The sequence below is a fragment of the Phocoena phocoena genome, chromosome 8, assembly GCF_963924675.1.
Source record: "Phocoena phocoena chromosome 8, mPhoPho1.1, whole genome shotgun sequence".
NCBI classification, from domain to species: Eukaryota; Metazoa; Chordata; class Mammalia; order Artiodactyla; family Phocoenidae; genus Phocoena; species Phocoena phocoena.
Window position 1 is genome coordinate 14,944,089 of NC_089226.1, and position 20,092 is coordinate 14,964,180.

Sequence of the window (20,092 nt, forward strand, 5' to 3'; positions counted from 1 at the left end):
GAGAGGAAGGGAGGGAGGGCACAACAGGTAGAGCAAACGTGCTCACCTTCCGGACATTGTAGATCCAGTTGAGATAGGCAGTGGTCTTGGTGTACACTCCCGGGGTACTCGGCTCTGCACAGCCATGGCCCCAGCTCACGATGCCCACTACTTGCCACCGGTCAGAGCGATACATCAGAGGCCCACCGCTGTCACCCTGTGGGAGGCAGGGGTTACTGGAGAGGGCAGGCAGGGCGGGGGTGGAGGGGTGGGCTTCTCCTTCCTCCCCTCTCTGCATTGGCCCGTCTGTTTCCTGCTCTCCAGCGCGCTCTGCTGTTCCACCCTCACCTCTTGTGCTTGTTGTTCTTGCATCCTGCAATGCCCTTCCCTTTGGGGCAAAAGTGTTCTGTGGTCAAGTAAGTTGTGGGTGTGCTCTTAGCCTTCTCTCGGAGATCCACAACTTGGGTTCTAAGGGGTTCTATGGTAAGGGAGACTGATTATCTTTTTTTTAAAACCACTGTCGAATTTTTTTTTTAATTTATTTTTAAATTAATTCATTAATTTTTGGCTGCGTTGGGTCTTCGTTACTGCGTGCGGGCTTTCTCTAGTTGTGGCGAGCGGGGGCTACTCTTCATTGTGGTGTGTGGGCTTCTCATTGTGGAGCACGGGCTCTAGGTGTGTGGGCTTCGGTAGTTGTGGCTCGCGGGCTCTAGAGTGCAGGCTCAGTAGTTGTGGCGCATGGGCTTAGTTGCTCTGTGGCATGTGGGATCTTCCCGGACCAGGGCTCAAACCCGTGTCCCCTGCATTGGCAGGCAGATTCTTAACCACTGAGCCACCAGGGAAGCCCTGTGAATATCTTTGTTTAACCTGGTAGTTCCCAGATTTATTGGACCACTTCAGGACCTATTTCGTGTCAACCACTGTTCTAGACAATTGGGATTCAATCAACGAAAAGAAGATCCCTGCCCTAAGGGAACTTGGAATCACATGGAGAAACAGAGAGAGAGAGAGAGATAGAGAGGAGAGAGAAAGAGAGACAGAGAGAGAGGGTGAGGGGGAAACAAGCAAACAACAAAACAGACAAGGAAATGTCAGATAGTGAAAAGTGCACCTATTTGGGTGTCCTTCTTACCAGCTCTTATAGCCCCTGGGGCTTCTTCCCTCAGAATCCGATAACTCTATAACTGAACTGCCTGTTTATTCACCCCCCTGCCCACTGTGAGCTCCCTGAGGGAAGACAATGTCCCCAAAGTTCAGCATTTACCTGACATCAAGTCATCAAGAGAGTAAGAGATGCCTCTCGAGTGAAGGAATTCAATGACTGAGAATGGGTGTGGGAGTAGGGTTTGGGGTTTTAATGAAAATGGTCCAGAAAATCCTCTGGGTGGGTATGTGAGAATATATTCAGGGATTGGCCAGTGGGATGGGCTGAGGGGATGGTGCACCAGGGCTCATCCAGCATAAGATGGGTTTTCTCTAATGTAGGTCAGCAGCTTGAGGACAGCTGTAGAGAAAACAGACCTGGGGTTCCTGCCCTCTAGGGGCTCATACTCTTTTAAATGATGGGAAGTAAGAGCGGGTGGGGAGGACTTCCCTGGTGGCACAGTGGTTAAGAATCCACCTGCTCATGCAGGGGACACGAGTTCGAGCCCTGGTCGTGGAAGATCCCACATGCCGCAGAGCAACTAAGCCCGTGCACCACAACTACTGAGCCTTCGCTCTAGAGCCCGCGAGCCACGACTCCTGAGCCCACATGCCACAGCTACTGAAGCCCGTGCGCCTAGAGCCCGTTCTCTGCAACAAGAGAAGCCACGACAATGAGAAGTTCGCGCACTGTCTCCGCAACTAGAGAAAGCCCGCGCACAGCAATGAATACCCAACATAACCAAAAAAAAAAAAAAAAAAGCGGTTGGGGAGTGTAACATCATCTTTGCATGTGAAATATACATTTGAAATCTTTCTGCTTCTATCTATCTATCTGTCTATCTATCTATCCATCCATCTGTCTTTATATCTTTATCTGACTATAGTCCTTCCCTCCCTCTCCTCCTTCCTCCCTTCATCACATAGTGAGTGCCCACCATATGCAAGACTTCATGGGGGGCATTCATCCTCTGAGCTTTTTCTTCGGGGCAGACATCCCCTACCTCTATAATTCCCTCATGATCCTTGGAGACCCCACCTGGCAGGTGTCCACACCGCCCTCTGGGATGCCTGCACACAGCATCTTCTCGGTGACCTCCCCCTGGTACGCATCCTCTGCGTTGCACCGCGTGCTGTCAATGAGCTGGACGGATGCCTGCAGCAGTATGTCAGATATCTTCCCTGCAGGTTGAAAACACACTCACATTCCCATTCTTGCCTTCAACCCCAGCCCAGGCTATTCTCTGGGTTGCCTGGTACCTTGGTGCTTGGACCTCCAGGATAGGTTTTTCTAAAGGATGGTCCTCCTTCCCATCACTTTCAGGAGCTGCTCACTTAGTCCTGTGGTCCTGAGCCTGGGACTTACCTCCGTTCTCTTCTGTAAAGCCCCATCCGATGATCCAGAGTGGGGTGGCTGGAGGGAGCTCCTCATCCGAGAAGGGCAGGCAGATGGGCCTGACTGTGTCTACCAGGAGCAAAGAGGAAGAGGGGACCCAAGGTTCAGGAGAGCCTGGCAGCTAAGCCCTCTGTAAGTGTTGGCACCATGGTTTCTGTAACGTACATTTCATGGGATGTTAATAGAAGTGGCATGAGAAAAAGGTTCTGTGGTCAAAGAAGTTTAGAAAATGTGAGTTAAACAAATTTTAAAAACTTCTCATATCATTAATATACTAATGTGCTCCAGGAAGAGAGCTATAGTACAAAAATGTTTTCCAAACTTATATGAGAATGGAACCCTTTTTTACCCAAGGGACCAGTGTCCTGTGGAAGCTGCCATTGGAAAGGCTGATCTAAATACTACCCAATGTAAACATGAGTCATCGAACAGAGATGGGCTGCCTTAACAGTAATGAGTCCTTGCCCCTGGAGGAGAGCAAATGGGCCCAGTGACCCCTTGGCAGGGAGATTGTGCCGGCTTTTGCCATTGGTCGGGGTGGAGGATGGGTTAGGTCATCTTTTAGGCCCCTCACAACTCCAAGATTGGATGAATCTGTGATTCTCTCTTGAGGTGCTGCACGGGGAGAAAACAGACCTCAGAAGAATCTGGCAGGGGTGGGGTCGGGTGTCAGCTGATAGCTCGGGGAGGCCTCATGGCTTCCATGATGTTAGGCCGATACATTTGCAAGAAACAATAGGCAAACTGAGGTCTTGGGAAGAGAAGTGATGTGCCCAAGGCCGCTTAGTGAATGAGCTAGTGGCAGAGTTGGAGTTCTGTTCCCAGGTGCCAGCTCTCACCGGAGAACGTGAGCGGGAGTTGCAGCTTCACGAGGGCCATGTCCTGCTCTTTGGGGGACGTGATGTTGGGCTCGATGATGAAGATCTTGGCCACAGGCAGGGATGGGAAGTTGCCCAGTTTGTCTGAGCCTGCCATCACCTTCCAGTTGGACACATCGAGATGCTTCCTGGGGACGGAGACAGTGCGGTTCAAGACTGAGCCAAGCATGAGGAGGCTTTGCCAGAGGCTGGGTCCCCAGGGCCCTGGGGAGTGGGGTGTTGGCTGCCCCTGCCTTGGGAGGTAATGATGGTGAGGGCAGGGGTGGTGGAGAAGGGGCAGTCTGAGGAATCACCTACCACAGGTCAAATTCTAAAGGGGAATTTGCTCCTTTTCCCTGGAGAAACCTTCCCAAAGAAACTTCTAACTGGAAGGCTGGGGAAGGGGCTGTTCCCAGTGCCTGAGCCCTGGGTCCTGACACTCTCTCCTCCAGTGCTTTTTACTGGCTCTGCTACTCACGCGGTACTTGCACTTGTCTTCCTCCCAACACCAGACACAGCTGAGTGTGCGGGAGTGATTTTCCAGGGCAAGGTTTATAGCTTTTGTCAGATTCTCCAAAAAGGTTAAAAATCACAGGCCTACACTGTGTGCTCCTCCAAGGCAGTGATGGAGTCTAATGCATGAGGGTACATAGTACCTAGTAGGTACTCATAGGTGTTGAATGAATGAATGAATGAATGAATGAAGGTGAAGAGGACCTGGAGCAGTCTTTCCCCAGAGGTATGGGCAGTCCTGTCTCTACTGGCCTGTAAGAGAATCTATCCTTTTTTTTTTTTTTTTTTTAAAGTTTCTGAATATAATGAAGGAGTGACAGTGACTCTGGACCTGGAACCCCTTCCTGAAGACTGGCAAAAAGGGAGAGAGTTCTTAGGACTCCAGGCAGATGAGAAGAGCTTTTGTGCAGTGAATGATATGGGGGTAGAGTGAGGACACTGGGTACCTGGTGGCTTCCCACCTGGAAGGGAAGAGGTCAGCCTTGGTGACCAGCTCTGCTCAGACCCCCAAGGCCTAACAAGGGACATCATGTCCAGTGTCTCACTGGGGTGGCCACACCCTGGTGCATGGTCTTTAGGGGAAGGGGTGGGGTGGGGGAGGGCATCAGAAAACAAGTTGGGAGACAGGGGACCCAGGCACTCAGGCCCCTCTGTGGCTCTGACCCCCGAGGCGCCCTCATGTGGGCCTTACCTGAAGCAGTGGGCCGCCGTGAGGATCCAGTGCGGGTCCAGGATGCTCCCTCCACAGATGTGTTGTTTGTCATACTGGATGCTGACCTGCCAAGGCCAAGAATCCACAGAGGCCATCTCCCCACCCACCACCCGAGGGACCTTCAGGCTCTTTCCGCAGGCTGGACTCAGTAGCAAGGAGGGAGAAGGCAGGAGTCAGACTCTTGCGAGTGGGGACTGCCTCCCCTTAGAGCCCCCAGTCTATCCTGAGCAGGGCCCTTAGGACTGGGACCGGGGGCTGGGTCGGGGTGGGAGGACCATGCCAATTTTGAATTATTCACAGGGAGACATTGAGTGTCCCAGACCACAGGCTTTCCCCCCATCTCCCTCTCCTTTTTTTTGTCTTTTCCGCTTTGTTTGAGTTTAGGAGTTGATATTGTGAACATGGGCGTGTCCATTGTGCCGGCGTTCATGACCTTCAAACTAAACAGGGATGCAGAATTATGAAAGTCCTGCCCAAAAGGGTGTCCCCAGCTCCTCCCACTGAGTAACAGTAAACAGACGCCCACAGGCTGCTTTGGGATTGGAGAGTGGGAAGAAAGTTCCAGAAATGGATCTTCCCATCCTGAACTCACCTTTCTCCAAGTCCCTTCCCCCTGCTGAGAGAGTCTCCCAATTTGACATCCTGTTCCCTCTTTCACATCCCACTCTCCTGGCTCTCACATCTGACTCGCAAACTCTTAAAAAAACCTCCAGTTCCACCTCCCCGTCCTGTTCTCAGCCTCTCCAATCCTTCTGGCAGTCGCTGCCACAGTGGTGGTTCTAAGGGGGAAAGGCTACCACCCTTTTTGGGCCTATGCCTGGCAGGGGCTTTTCAAATGCCATCTAATTCCAAACACTGTTTTCTACATGTCACCTCGCTCCCCGACTCAGAACCCCTCAGCATCCCCCTTTGTCTGTAGGGAAGAGTTTAAATTCCCCCTTCTGGCAGCCTTCTGCTGTCCTTATATAAAGTTTCTGTCTAGCCAAATCGATCTGCTGCTAGCTCCCTAAAAAGTCTTTCTGTTTTTGCTCCAGGAGGGGCCTGTCCCTGAGATGCTGTCTCCTCTCCTGTTTATCTAGATCACCGATCATTCAGCAAATGTGAATTGTGTGCCTACAGTGTCTCAAGGATGCTGGGAAGAGAGTGGTGGACAAGACAGAGAGATGGACATGGTCCCTCCCTTCCTGGAGCCTACAGTTCATTCTGTGATGTTTAGCCTGGGCACCTCCTCCAGGTCACGTAATCCCTGGGGATTTTCCTCTCTTGGCATTTCCACAGCCTGCCTGGGTGTTGGCCAGCTTTTCTTGTTGACGTGGTTCGGTTTTGTCTTCCCAATGAGACAGAAGGCTCCTCAAGGGAGGGTCTGTGGCTTAAGCCTCTTGTGACTCCGGGGTTGTTAAACTCAGCACGTCGAGTGATGTGAACATTCATTCATTCATTCACTGACCGGCCCCCATGGGTCAGCCCTCACTCACTAGGTATCGTGGGGGTCACGTGATAATGGCTAAGAGTCTTAGCATCCCACGAGGAAGCATATACGCTGTTTAACTGCAAAGGCAGCGAGGATGGCCTTTCTCCTCTCAGGCGGCCCAGTTTCTGGCCATCCTGCCAGGCTCTCCTCGGTCCTCCCATGAGGCTGGTGGGATGAGCAGGGCTACAGCGCTTGTTTTGCCTTCTGATCTCCTCTCAGAGCTAGGGGTTCTCCCGGGATCCTCTTGGGTAGTCGGACTAAAGGGCTTCTTGGGAAGATGAACTTCAGAGAGGTCAGGTGAATTACTCAAGGTCACACTGGAAGCCAGTGGACCTGGTGCCCAGGTCTCCTGACCCTCCCCCCGCCCCACCCCAGGTGCAGCTCTCTCTGAAGCATGTCAGCTGGGACCACTGCTCAGCTTGGTAATTCCTGCACGTGGCCTTGCACCTCTCTCTTTGCTCAGCCATTAGCTCCTGAGGACAGAGGCCTGGCAGTGCTGATACATTGTAACATTCGGCGAATCTTTGCTAAATGGGGTGTGGGTAATCAGATCTTGGACAGATGAGCTGATTGTGACAAAGGAGGTTATGTGGGCCCTGGCCAGGGGTGGGAGCGGGTGGAAGCCCAATCCTGCCCTTTCCGGTTTTCCTACTCACTCTCCTGGGTCTCTGCCCAGGTTGTGGGACTGTGTGTGGACAGTAAGAGGGAGTTCTTACTGTCAACCTGTTGAAGGAGCGTTACCTACAAGCCCAGGGCCAAGGGAGTAAGGTTGGGACAAAACAGAGTGACACCTGGAGTCTGAGGGATTTAAGAATGAGGATGAAGTTCTTCTTCCCTGCTTATTGCTGGCCCAGGACCCAACCCCTCAGAGATGGGGCATACTCACCAATACACTGCAGGGAAACCAGGGAGCCTGAGAGACAGGGGCTGGAAGGGAGACACAGGCATCCTGTGGTTTCTGCTTGTCCCTTGGCTGGGAGGCAGGGACTCAGGTCTCCCAGCACTATTGATTAAAGTCCCCTCCCAGGAGCCAGGAAGTATGGAACCTGAATGGTGGGGCTGTATAGACACCGTACTTGCACCCAGTTCAGTGCGATTTAATGCAATTGGATTCTACAGCACTACTGATAAGCATCTACTATGTGCTGGGCCCTGCCTGAGTCACAGCCCACCCCGGGCTCTTGGCAGCCTGAGATGGAAGAGAGCAGAGGCTGGGGCAGTGTCTGCTGTACTGCGGGCTCTCCAAACAGAAGAGGAATGGGATTTCGATGAAATTCCAGGCAAATGATCATTCTGCTCCTAGTCCTATCCTTTTCAAGATTTACTCTTTGATGAATAAGCAGCCCTCAGCAACATCCCTGAATGCTAAGAAGCCAGCATCCTCTCTGAGTCACTCTGCTGCAGGGTGACAGTTTTCCTGTAGAAGATGCCCGGCTCTGACCCGGGGTGGTAGGCACGGGAATGGTACATTGACAGAGGCCAAGCAGCTTCTCCTCTGGAGAGCTGGAAATGTGGGGAGGGCTTACTCTGGCCTGGATGAGAGGCAGGAAGGACAAAGTGGCCTTTGGAACCTTGCCTCTTGGGCTTAATAGGGAACATAAGGCCATAGGAAACAAATTTGGTTTTCTTATTTGATGAAAGGCCACCAGCTTGTGGACAGCACACTTTGTCCAGCTGCCCCTTGTATTAAAACAAAGAGTCAATACAGAAAACCTCTCAGAAATGTGATGCTCTAGCTTCTGGTATCTGACAGTCTGCCTGGCCAGGAGTTCTTTTTGTTGTCTGGCTTAAGTTTCTCTTGCTAAGTCTGTTCAGGGTGGGCTGGCTGCAGCCCCGATGGCATCGTCCACATGTGAGCCTTTGTGGGCCAGAGGTGTCCTCTCACTTACCCGCTTGAGTTTCGCACCTGAAGCTCTTGCATGTTCTCTGTGATTTTGACAACATCCAGGTCTTGGGCTGGGCCAATCTCCACGGCTCTGAAGATGGGTTTGCTGCTTATGTTGGGAGAGAAAGAGAGGGAGGGAGAGATGTGAGCTGGGGCAGGAGTTTAGACCAAGAGGGTAGAAGTAGTCCCCACTCCCAGGAGAGGGGGCCGCAGAGAATTCTGGGTACGGCGTGGCAGGGGAGTGGAGGTGGCCTTGGTCAGTGAGGGTGGTGACTGCTTTGCTAGATGACAAGGGATGGTCCCTTGGCATCCCAGGATTCAGCCCTGGGCACAGTGCTGATGTGGACTTGCTTTCTCAGGCAGGGAAGCCTGGTCCTGAACGCAGAGCCCTGGAGAAATGTTACGGATGTCCTTTTATAACTCCCGGCTCTGCCCCTATTCCAAATGTCCCAGCGGTTTCTTCTGGTTCACAGCGAGGGGGACAAGGAGGCAAAGGAGCCAGGTTAGCTCTCCCCTCACCTTGGAGGGAACTGAATGTGGATATGTTGCTCTCCAAACAAGGCATCTGGTCTAAATTTGGTAGTGGGGTACATTTATGGTCCCTTTGGAGGTAGGACAGGCCAAGATCAGGCTTCACATGCATCTAGACAAACATTTCTCTCATTTGGACCACTCTCCCTCTTCCTCTCCTCTAGTCCATGCTTGTCTTTATCAAACCTTGGGTGTAAGTCTTCCCTCCTCCAGGAAGGGTTCCCTGATTAATCCCATCTTTCTGATGGTACCTGCACTGAATCTGCCTCTTTCCCATCTCTCCTATCCTTCCCCATCCAGCCATTCTATACAGAGCTGGTATAAACTCTGTATGCAGGCTCAGGTCAACCCGAGGCACTGGCTGACTGGCACATTTTCACATTCCCAGCCAGGAATCTGGCACTACCTGGATGACCCAGGCAAGGCACCTGGAAGACTGAAGTCTAGCAGTGTGGGGTTTTGTGCTGAGAGCCCTCAGGACTGAGGTTCTTGTCCTGGCTCTGACACTAGCTTGCTATGTACCCTTGGTAGGTCATATTCCCTCTCTGGGTCTCTCCAAGCCTCAGTTTTCCTCTCTATAAAATGATGGGTGGACCAGATGATCTCTAGAGTCCTTCCCACGTTGAGCCATCTAGGGTTTTGTGGTCCTGGGACAAAAAGGGCCTCCTAGCCAGGGAAATCTGAGACCCAGAAGGAGGAATCATGGTGGAAATGGACATTCCCAGGAGAGTTAGCCTCCGTTCACCAGTTACATCCTGATGAATAATTCTGACCAGCTTTGATCTTGTAGAGCTCAAGATAGAGATGGCTTGGTGCCTTAAAGAGCTCCAGAAGGACAGAAATTGCAGCAGCCTTTTACCTTAAGAGCCCCTGGAGACACCCTGGTTTCATAATCAAGCTGCAGCCTGCTATGCTGGTACAGCTGACGCTGCAGTTGGCTGGACTGCAGTAGGGAGGAGGGGGGGCTGCAGCCAGAAGGCTGGGCTGGGGTGGCTGCTGGGGGAGGGGAGACAGCAGGGACAGGACGTGCCTTCCCAGGTCTCCTTGAAAATGAAGGTGGTAGGGTATCCTCTTCAGCGGGTACTGAATGTTGCACCCCATGGAGGGCAGAGAGCAGGAGAAGCCTGATAACCAGACAGCAGGAGGGGCAAATAGGTCTGATGGATCAGTAATGGCTGCCCGCAGCACTTACTGAAAAAGGGCCTGAGGCTGCTCTAGGGATTGATGGAAGCGGGTTCTGTGATTGACTGATAGATGAGGTCTGCTTAAGATTTATCATTTCTACCTAGTCTCTGCGTCTAGTTTCTCAGGATCCTGAAGTTGGGGGCTTGCCAGGAAGAGATTATCCCCTGTGCAACTGAATTCATGGGTTCTTTTCTATCCTCTCCAGTTAGGCTCTGAGTGGTCAACTGTTTCCCCTCCCCTCCCCTCCCTTTATAAATGAAACCTCCAGAGAAGAGAGAATTACCCAACCGAGAAACAGATGCTTCTGATGCCCAGGAATTAGGGGGTCTTGGGCACAAATGCCAGCCCTCTCGCTCCCAGCTACTATCCGAGCAAGTTACTTACCTTCTTTGAACCTACTTCTAAAATAGATAGAATAATAACTACCTTTCTGGTTTTTGCCAAGATCAAATGAATATAAATACGTAATGCTAATTACCCTTCTTATAATTATATCCTTTTTCATACACTGAAGATTTAAAACTGCTTTTGAAATTTGCTGAGAAAACTGAGATTGCTGATGAAGAGGCCCAGTGAAATCAGGTTCATTTAAACTAAATTTTAACCAATGGGACTTTGAATAAGTAAATAAGACTTTTGTATTCTGGGGCAGGGACAGTGACTTGCCAAGCCAAGAAGAAGTGAGGATTGAGGAGGAAAGGAAAGGAAAGGATTGCAAAGGAGCTTGAACCGTGTGTGTGGGGGGGTGGGGGTGGGGGGGGTGGGGGTGGCAGTGGGGGTGGGGGAGGGGTGGGGCAGATATCCTCTCTCTGGTGCCTCTTAACCATTCTATGAGGTTGGTATTGCTTCCCCCAGTAACTCTTCCCCCGGTAACTCTTCCCCCAGTAACTCTTAAACATGTTGAGGCTTAGAAGATTTAACTTCCTGCTGCTCATACGGGAAAGTGCTTCAAAAGCAGCTCTGTCTGACTCTAATACCTATATTTTTAAGGAAAGAGGGAGGAAAGAGGAAGGAAGGAGAGGAAAAGGGAAAGAGGAAGGCAGAAAGAAAGGGAGAGAGGTCATAGGGTGAGGTGACAGCCTCCAGAGCCTTGGGCTGGGTACCTGTCATAGCCCATCTGCCCACAGGCTGTCTTGGCCAGAGCTTCTGTGAAGTTGTCGAAACAGGCGGAGGCCCAGTTCTTTGTGGCCAGGTCCAGCACCTGCAGGGTGGATCGGTCCCTGGAGAGGCGGACTGGAAGGGGAGGAACCCGGGTCAGCTCAGGGCAGGGACCCATTTGGCCTATCTCCCAGAGAATTTATCATGTGACCAGCCCAAACCGGTAGCTCAAACCCTACCAGGAACTGGGGAGCATCACAGAACACCAACCCTTTCAACCTCAAGGGAAGTTCCTCCATTTGGCTTTGCCAGATTGAGTCTCATTCTGACGGTAGCTAGGGTGACCAGATGTCCTGGGGACAATCTGCATTTTGACCTTTGCCCTGGCATAATTATTAATAGCTCTTTATATGTATAAGTTTTGATGATGTATTACATGGCTTCCCTACCCATAGTTCACACAGCTTGCCTAGCCTGGGAAAACTTCTCAAAGAGGATTGTCGCTCTTTTACCGTGTAAGGTCAGAGAGGGGAGTGCTATTGGCAGTAGGGTGGCAGGGCCCATAGGCATTTGACTTCTGATAAAAAAGAGCAAACACACATAAAAAAGAGCATATACACAGGAAGTTACTCAGCCTTGCCCCACAAAAGGCCCCATCACCCGTGTCCTGGGCTGTCTTTTCTTTTCAGAGCCCAAGTAATAGGTGGATCAAGTTGGGCTAGAACAGTCCAAGAAATAACATGGGTTTTCCTGTTTGAAACATCTCAGTATTCTTTGAAGGACCTAGCTCACTCTTGTTCCATAATGTGTTACAATAAACACTTACCTGATGAATAGAGGGATCAATAGCTGGCTAACGGCCTTAATGGTCTCTTTCTAGTCCCCTTGAAATAACAGATTTCAGAGAAAGGAGGGAACTCCCTGAGGTCATTCCATTCAGCACCCAGGAGCAGCAGGAATGGGGCAGGCTCAGTTACAATTTCCTGTTCCCTCTGGCCCACATTTGTTCGTCAAAATTTACTGAGTGTTTGCATGTTAAGTATTGGGGACCTAGTAGACAAGACATGATCCTGTTTTTAAGAACCTTACAACGGGGAAGGAAAGTGACTAGTCAGGTGGCAGATGCTGTGCAGTGGACCAAGGGGACCTGAGTGGACTTCCTGCCCTTCCCACTCCCCTAGCCCCACAGCCCCTGGACTCACCTGTCACTGGAGGCCCATGGGGGAATTCCTTGACACAGTGCTGCTCATCCTCCCCTGAGGCACAGTCCTGCTGGCCGTCACACACCTGCTCCCTCGGGATGAAGTGGAGGGGCTGCCCACAGAGGAAGTAATTGTCCAGAACCACCTTGACTGGAAGACAAGGGCAGGGAGGGGCAGAGAGGGCTGACGGTCAGGCAGGCAGCCCAGGGGCAGGATAGATTGTTTCCCTGAGAACATGCTGGGCCTGGAGACAGGCAGATGTGGGTTCCAGGCCCAGTTCTGTCACTTAGGAGCTGGTGTTCTTGGTCCTGAGCCTCAGTTTCCTCATCTGTAAAACGGAGATAATAACATCTGTCCCATCCCTAAAGATGGCTGAGGAGTCAATCAAGATCATGTATGGGGAGCAATTTAGAAACAGTCCCCACTAGCCTCCCAACCCCAAGTGCTGGCACAGTGCCTCTGCAGAGGGAGAAGACAGCGTTGGGCCTGGAGTCTGAAGACCTGAGTTCTGGCTCTGCCACCTACTGTGTGAATTTAGACCAATCGCTTCCCCGTTCTGGGCCTCACAGGGTTGCAGAGAATGTTTGATGAGCTGGTGGTTGTGAAAGTGTCTCATCACTATCAAGTGCAGTTCTAGGATTTGGTGTTTTTATCTGGGGTTGAAAGACCCATTAGGAGGTAGGTGTTTTGCTTTGTTTTTGTCTTCTGCCTCCTACCTTCAAAATTCTATTGCTCCTTTGCTGTCTTAGATGATGGGAAGGAGTCTAGTGTTTTTAAGTCCTCAGAAAATGCAGTATAGTTTTGGAAGTTTTAGCCACGGCAATAAGAGAAGAAAAAGAAATAAAAGGAATCCAAATCAGAAAAGAAGAAGTGAAACTGTCACTGTTTGCAGATGACATGATACTATACATAGAGAATCCTAAAGATGCTACCAGAACCTACTAGAGCTAATCAATGAATTTGGTAAAGTAGCAGGATACAAAATTAATGCACAGAAATCTCTTACATTCCTATACACTAGTGATGAAAAATCTGAAAGAGAAATTAAGGAAACACTCCCATTTACCATTGCAACAAAAAGAATAAAATATATAGGAATAAACCTACCTAAGGAGACAAAAGACCTGTATGCAGAAAATTAGAAGACACTGATAAGAGAAATTAAAGACGATACAGACAGATGGAGAGATATACCATGTTCTTGGACTGGAAGATTGAACATTGTGAAAATGACTATACTACCCAAAGCAATCTACAGATTCAATCAAACTACCACTGGCATTTTTCACAGACCTAGAACAAAAAATTTTACAATTTGTATGGAAACACAAAAGACCCCAAATAGCAAAAACAATCTTGAGAAAGAAAAATGGAGCTGGAGGAATCAGGCTCCCTGACTTCAGACTATGCTACAAAGCTACAGTAATCAAGACAGTATGTTATTGGCACAGAAACAGAAATATAGATCAATGGGACAGGATAGAAAGCCCAGAGATAAACCCACGCCCATATGGTCACCTTATCTTTGATAAAGGAGGCAAGAATATACAATGGAGGAAAGATAGCCTCTTCAATAAGCAGTGCTGGGAAAACTGGACAGCTACATATTAAAGAATGAAATTAGAACACTTCCTAACACCATACACAAAAATAAACTCAAAGTGGATTAAAGACCTAAATGTAAGGCCAGACACTATCAAACTCTCAGAGGAAAACATAGGCAGAACACTCTATGACATAAATCACAGCAAGATCCTTTTTGACCCACCTCCTAGAGAAATGGAAATAAACAAATGGGACCTAATGAGACTTAAAAGCTTTTGCACAGCAAAGGAACCCATAAACAAGACGAAAAGACAACCCTTAGAATGGGAGAAAATATTTGCAAATGAAGCAACTGGCAAAGGATTAATCTCCAAAATATACAGGCAGCTCATGCAGCTCAATAGCAAAAAAACAAACAACCCAATCCAAAAATGGGCAGAAGACCTGAATAGACATTTCTCCAAAGAAGACATACAGATGGCCAAGAAGCACATGAAAAGCTGCTCAACATCACTAATTATTAGAGAAATGCAAATCAAAACTACAATGAGGTATCACCTCACACAGGTCACAGTGGCCATCAAAAAATCTACAAACAATAAATGCTGGAGAGGGTGTGGAGAAAAGGGAACCCTCTTGCACTGTTGATGGGAATGTAAATTGATACAGCTACTATGGAGAACAGTATGGAGGTTCCTTAAAAAACTAAAAATAGAACTACCATATGGCCCAGCAATCCCACTACTGGGCATATACTCTGAGAAAACCATAATTCAGAAAGAGACATGTACCACAATGTTCACTGCAGCACTCTTTACAATAGCCAGGACATGGAAGCAACCTAAGTGTCCATCGACAGATGAATGGATAAAGAAGATGTGGCACATATATGCAATGGAATATTACTCAGCCATAAAAAGAAACGAAAGTGAGTTATTTGTAGTGAGGTGGATGGACCTAGAGACTGTCATACAGAGTGAAGTAAGTCAGAAAGAGAAAAACAAATACCGTATGCTAACACATATATATGGAATCTAAAAAAAATGATTCTGATGAACCTAGGGGCAGGACAGGAATAAAGACGCAGACATAGAGAATGGATTTGAGGGCACAGGTGGGAAGGGTAAGCTGGGAGGAAGTGAGAGAGTAGCATTGACATATATACACTCCCAAGTGTAAAATAGATAGCTAGTGGGAAGCAGCCACATAGCACAGGGAGATCAGCTCAGTGCTTTGTGACCACCTAGAGGTGTGGGATAGGGAGGGTGGGAGGGAGACACAAGAGGGAGGGGATATGGGGATGTATGTATATGTATAGCTGATTCACTTTGTAATACAGCAGAAACCAACATTGTAAAGCAATTATACTCCAATAAAGATGTTAAGAAAAAAAAGCCAAGAAAATATTGTAAAAAAAAAAAAAAGTCCTCCGGGAGCAGATATTTCCATACTTTCCAAACTGTCCTAGCTCCTCCTGCCTGACTGAACTCTCCCTTGGCCTGAAGCTCCCCTCTGCAGCCCAGCATCACCCCTGGCCGACCCTAGGAGTGGTGGTCACAAGTCTGCTGATGGCCCTGCTTATCACTGCTACGTGCTTTCCTTGCACTGTCACCTGGAATCCTGACAACAACTTTAGGAGGCAGGTGCCATTATGAACTCCCGTTACAAATAAGGAAATGGAGGTTTAGAGAGTTAGGGTTTATTTCCCAAGGCCACGTAGCAGTCAGGTGTTAGAGCCAGGATTTTGATCAGTGTCTGTCTAGTTCTAAAGCTCTTTGCTGCCTCTCCACACCTTCCCTGAAGGAGCTCAAAATGTGATCTTATGGCTCCGATGCTCCTGGTTTGAGAAGCAAGGGCGAAGGAGCAGGTCAGTCAGATATTTCCTGGACTTTCAGAGTTTGGTTCGTGGTCAGGAGCCTGGGTGAGGAGGGGTCCCTCCTGCCTCCTGAGGTGAAGCCAGGACACGGCGTCACCAGTTGAGCCCGCAGAAGCCAAAAGGTTGAGGGAGCCCAGCCCAGGATGGAAGTTCACGTTACCTCCTCTGGTTGCAGAACCTGGGGGTCTCGGGTTGGAAGCTGCAAAGGGCCTTCTGGGACAGGGAGAGCCCGACTCTACATTATGTACTTGTACCTGCCTTGGATCACCCTGAACCTGGCCCTGTCTTCTCTCTCCACTATGGCAGGGTACGTGCTCAGAGTAGGCAGGCTCATCTTAATATTAGTCTGAGCCTAACTGGCCTAGGACAGTAGATCTGCTGATGCCGCTGCACACCCACCACCGCTTTGGGCCAGCCAAGGTCAAGAGGAATGATTTGGAGTTATGTGCATCTCACGTCCTGATCGGGCACTCAGGGATCTGGGTGGTGTTCGTGTTGTGTATCTACATTTCCACCGCCACGAAGTAGAAATGGACCTGCCCAGTCAGGGCTTGGGGACCTGTCCTAGCCCTGTCCTCGACTGCCACACTGCCTCAGTGCCCAAGTGGAGAATGAGGCGTTGGACCGGATGATCTCTGAGCGTCCTCCAACGAGTTGAAGGCTGCTGCAGGCTCCTGGAAGGCCGTCCTGGCCTGGGGAGCAAACACATGGCCTCGGCGACATCTCTGCACACTACGTGATAACCTACACTTTTGCACAACTTGGTTTTTATCCAGGTACTTTACACACGTTACCTCATTGGTTCTCTGATATCCCTCTGAGGGAGGCAGGATGTTTTACAGGTGAGGAGACTGAGGTTAAGCGAGGTTGAGGGACTTACTCAAGGTCACATAGCAGCAAGAAGGGGCAGCGCCGGGATCCCCAACCCAGGTGTCCTGATTCCTAGTCTGGTCCCCTCAACCCTACTTCCTGTGTGAAAGCTGCGGTCAGTAGCCTGCTGTGACTGTGGGGGTGGGTGAAGATGGGGACTCAGTCACAGGATGTGCGGACTGAAAGGGAGGGACTGTGGGAATCTGGGCTCGCTCAGTTTACTCTTCCTTGCTCCAGAGTGGCCTGCCTGGGATAACAGTGGGTCTCAGGTTCCTGGCGCGGTGAAGCCAGAGCTCAAGGTGGGGAGAGGGGCTGTCTGCCTGGGCATCTTCCCCGATGCGTCCTCCCTGTCTCCCTCCCCATAAGCAGACATGCTGCCTGCTCCTCCCAGCAGGGCTGTGGATCCACTCCGCTCTCTGTCTGCAGACTTGGGGAGGAGCAGGCGGGGGGCCTGGCTGCTGTGCCATTGCCTGAGTGGGTTCGTAACTGGTGCAAATTGTGCTTTCCCCACAGAAGAAATCATCTGGGATAGGATCCATCTGGGTAGATGGGGGCTGAGTTCATCTCCCTCTCGCTCTGAGAGGAAGGCTCCCTTCAGAGCAGGGGTGGATACAAAGCTCTATGAGATCACCTGGCCTTGACTCTGCTGAGGTGGGGAGCGCTCTGAGGTGAGGGCAGGGGAGGGGTGGGTGGGAGCTGCCACCTGCTGTAGGGGTGGAGGGGGGACAGTAAGGCAGCATGGGGGCCGGGGTGAGGGCTGCCACTTACTGAGGACAGCCGCGGTCATGATGGTCAGCAGGCTCACCAATGCTGCGATGATGGGGATCCCCACCTTTCTGAAGGTCTCCAGGGAGGTGCGGGATTTGCGCAGGGGGGTGACATCTGTGAGGGGGAGGGGAAGAGCCTGCAGTCAGTACTCGGAGGTCAACCCCTGCCAAGGCCCACAGCTTCCCCACCCTCTAGCCCCTGGTGTGGAGCCCAGGAAAACTTTGGGGACCGTTTTGGTTGATGCTGGGGTTATTTCTGCAGACTAGGCTTAGCTTCCTCAGCATAGGGGCCCCCCACCTCCTTTCACTTACCCAGGCTTGTCCATATTTCACAGGTGTTCCTCTAGTCCATGGCACCTTCTCTTTGTCTTGACAGCCTGCTCTAGGATGTTTCATCCTGTCCAGTCTAACCTGCATCTGTCCCAGGAGAGGCACGTACCCTTTCCCTTTACTATCATGTATCTTCTTTCCTGACTTGTCTTTTGATTAAACTATAAGCTCCAGGAGGGCAGGGGCTGCCAGCACAGTATGTGCTTAGTGGAAGCTTAATAAATACTTGTGAATGAAGGTGACCTAATGGCCTTCATCTCTAACTCAGTTCAACACACAGCCAGTCCCTAGAAAGGTCCTGTCTTTAAGGAGATTCCAATTTGGGGGAAGAGGCAAACAAGGACACAATTGCCGGTACCACCAGACACCATCAAGGCAGTTAAATGGGCCTCTCTAGGTGGAGATGGGAGAGGGAGGAGTGGGTCCAGCTTGGTGAAGGCCTGGGTGTTGGGAGCTGTGAGCTGCTGGCGTGCCTGGGATGTAAGGTGGGTAAAAGCATGTTGTGGAAGCTGGGCTGGCAAAGTCAGCTTGTGGAGAGTCTTGACTGTCATGCTAAGGGGTTTGGATTTTATCCTGAGGGCAGTGAGGGACCATGGAAAGCTTTTAAGCAGCAGAGAGATATGATCACATTAATATTTAGAACTATGACTCTTTCATCAGGGAGGAGATGGACTAGAGCAAGTCTGGGGTTCGGGAGACCAGGAGGGACCTACTGATGTCTAAAACAGAGGCAATAATAGCTATATTGTCCACTTCATGTGGCTATCCAAGGAGATGGAACATGGCAAGGCTCTGAAAGATTAAATTCTCACAAAGTATCAGGGATAGGCTCTTTGGTGTCCCCTCTCCTTGCAGGCAATAAGCTGGGGAGGTGCCATGGGGACTTCTCCAGGGAGAACTAGGGCAGGAATTATAGCAACCCTGAGAATGCCTGGAAAGCAATAGGCCAGCTCTCCTCCCCCTCATCTGCACATGGCTTTCTCCTTTACCTCCATCAAATTGTTCTTCAGATGTCGCTTTCTTACTGAGGCCTTCTTTGACCTCCCTATTTAAAATTCAATCTTCCAATATTTCCTATCCTCCTTCCCTGTTTTATTTTTTCAAAGCATTTATCACCTCTAATGTACTGTATATTTTACATATTTTGTATATCATGTAGCCCCTCCCAACCCTGCCTGAAATGAAGTCTCCAGGAAGATGGGGATTTTTGTCTGTTTTGTTCACTGCTGAGTCCCTGCTGCCTAGAACAGTGCCTGGCCCCTAGTAGGAACTCAAGAAATATGTGTCAAATGAGTAAACGATTTGCTCTTTGCTTGTTCTCTTCAGCACATCCCTTCCGCCTTTCTTACAGGTCTTATTTTATTCTGTCTGGAATGTTGGCTAGTTATGTTTCTGTCTCTCTTTCCTCAGCTGTTCAAAAGCAGAGAGTGGCACCCTGCCAGAGACTGGTGCCTAATACGTGCGGATATCATTGGATGTGTTGATAGGGAAAGCGTAGGAAACTCTGTGTTTCCTCAGTAGGGAGAGGTTGAACCTCAGACACAGAGCTCTGGCCCTGAAGATGTGGGGTGGTATTGCCTGTTATTATCAGGACCTGGCAACAGAGTAGGTTATTAGTAATACTGTTTTTTAAGTTCCAGCAGTGAGTGTTCAGCACTGTCCCCTTTCCTGCGGCCATGGACATGGAGACATTCTGTCCATTCATTCACGCATGATTTCTTCATTGACCACCTACCTCTGGGGATACGAGGTTGGCTCGTTTTCCCAGAAGTGAATGACTTATTGGGAGTCCTTTGATGAGTTCCCTTGTCCAGGGCCCAATGTCTCTGCCTCCCTGATGTTCTCATGGAGAACATCATCAGGAAGCGAAGGGTTTTCCTGGTTTATTGTCTATAAAGTTTATTGTTTATAAAGTTAACCAACCCTCTGAGCTATGAAGAGCCTCCTTGCCTGCCACTGTTCCTTCCTCCAGCCTGTCCTGCCCAATGCTGCCAGACAGACATATTGCTCTCATCCCATAACGCCTCTGCTCCAGAACCCTCAAGGGCTCCCCGTGACCTCCGTATCTGAATCACCCTCTTCTCTGGGCTTTCAAAGGCAGTGCAATTTGGCTTCCCTCTCCCAGCCAAATGGACTTCCCACTGCTAGTCCGCCAGCCTCATTTCCACATGAACCGTTTCACTCCCTGGTCCTTGCACAACTTGTAATCACTCTTAACCTCAGAATCTTCACTTGGCACTGATTTCTCCCTCCCGAGCTCCCTTAATTGTTTTCTGGTTTGGCTGTTCCCAGGCTTACTCAGGTGGTGGAGCCCTTGTATGTCTAGTGTTCTTTGGGGACACCACGGAATATTGATATATTAAATTCCAAAGTAGAAACTAGGCATTGTTTTACCTGCTGAAGATTATATCGTTTGTGATCTTTATTAACTTGTGACCCTGAAATAAATAAGCCGTCAAAGTAAGTGGGATTGGTCATCTCCTTATGAAGCTGTCATGTTAATTTGTCTCTGCTCACTTGTTTTGCTGATCCAGGTTATCAGGCATAGGTATCAATGGTTTAAAAAAATGGAACAGGAGGAAAATAATCCCCTATATTTGGGAATACTTCATCTATTAACTTATTTTTCTCTGGTAAGTCAGGCAAACACTGCCATTTTCTATTCTACCAGTGAAAACACCTTTGTCCAGCTTGTTCCTTGGCAGCACGGTCAGACTGTAAACTCCATGAGG

At 49.8% G+C, this 20,092-nt stretch overlaps 1 protein-coding gene across 2 annotated transcripts in view; it reads right to left on the bottom strand.

The window, feature by feature from the left end:
- Positions 1-20,092, bottom strand: part of TMPRSS4 (transmembrane serine protease 4) — a 37,355-nt gene that overhangs the window by 745 nt on the left and 16,518 nt on the right. The window contains exons 3-12 of one of the 2 annotated variants that reach the window (XM_065881649.1): positions 17,032-17,145; positions 11,973-12,122; positions 10,776-10,905; positions 7,961-8,062; positions 6,958-6,998; positions 4,580-4,739; positions 3,358-3,524; positions 2,489-2,587; positions 2,162-2,304; positions 47-196 (exon numbers count right to left, since the gene is read on the bottom strand). In XM_065881649.1, the coding sequence (XP_065737721.1) occupies positions 47-196; positions 2,162-2,304; positions 2,489-2,587; positions 3,358-3,524; positions 4,580-4,739; positions 6,958-6,998; positions 7,961-8,062; positions 10,776-10,905; positions 11,973-12,122; positions 17,032-17,145 (1,256 nt within the window). Of the gene's footprint in view, positions 1-46; positions 197-2,161; positions 2,305-2,488; positions 2,588-3,357; positions 3,525-4,579; positions 4,740-6,957; positions 6,999-7,960; positions 8,066-10,775; positions 10,906-11,972; positions 12,123-17,031; positions 17,146-20,092 lie in introns of both variants that reach the window. The other variant, XM_065881650.1, reaches the window with a different exon arrangement.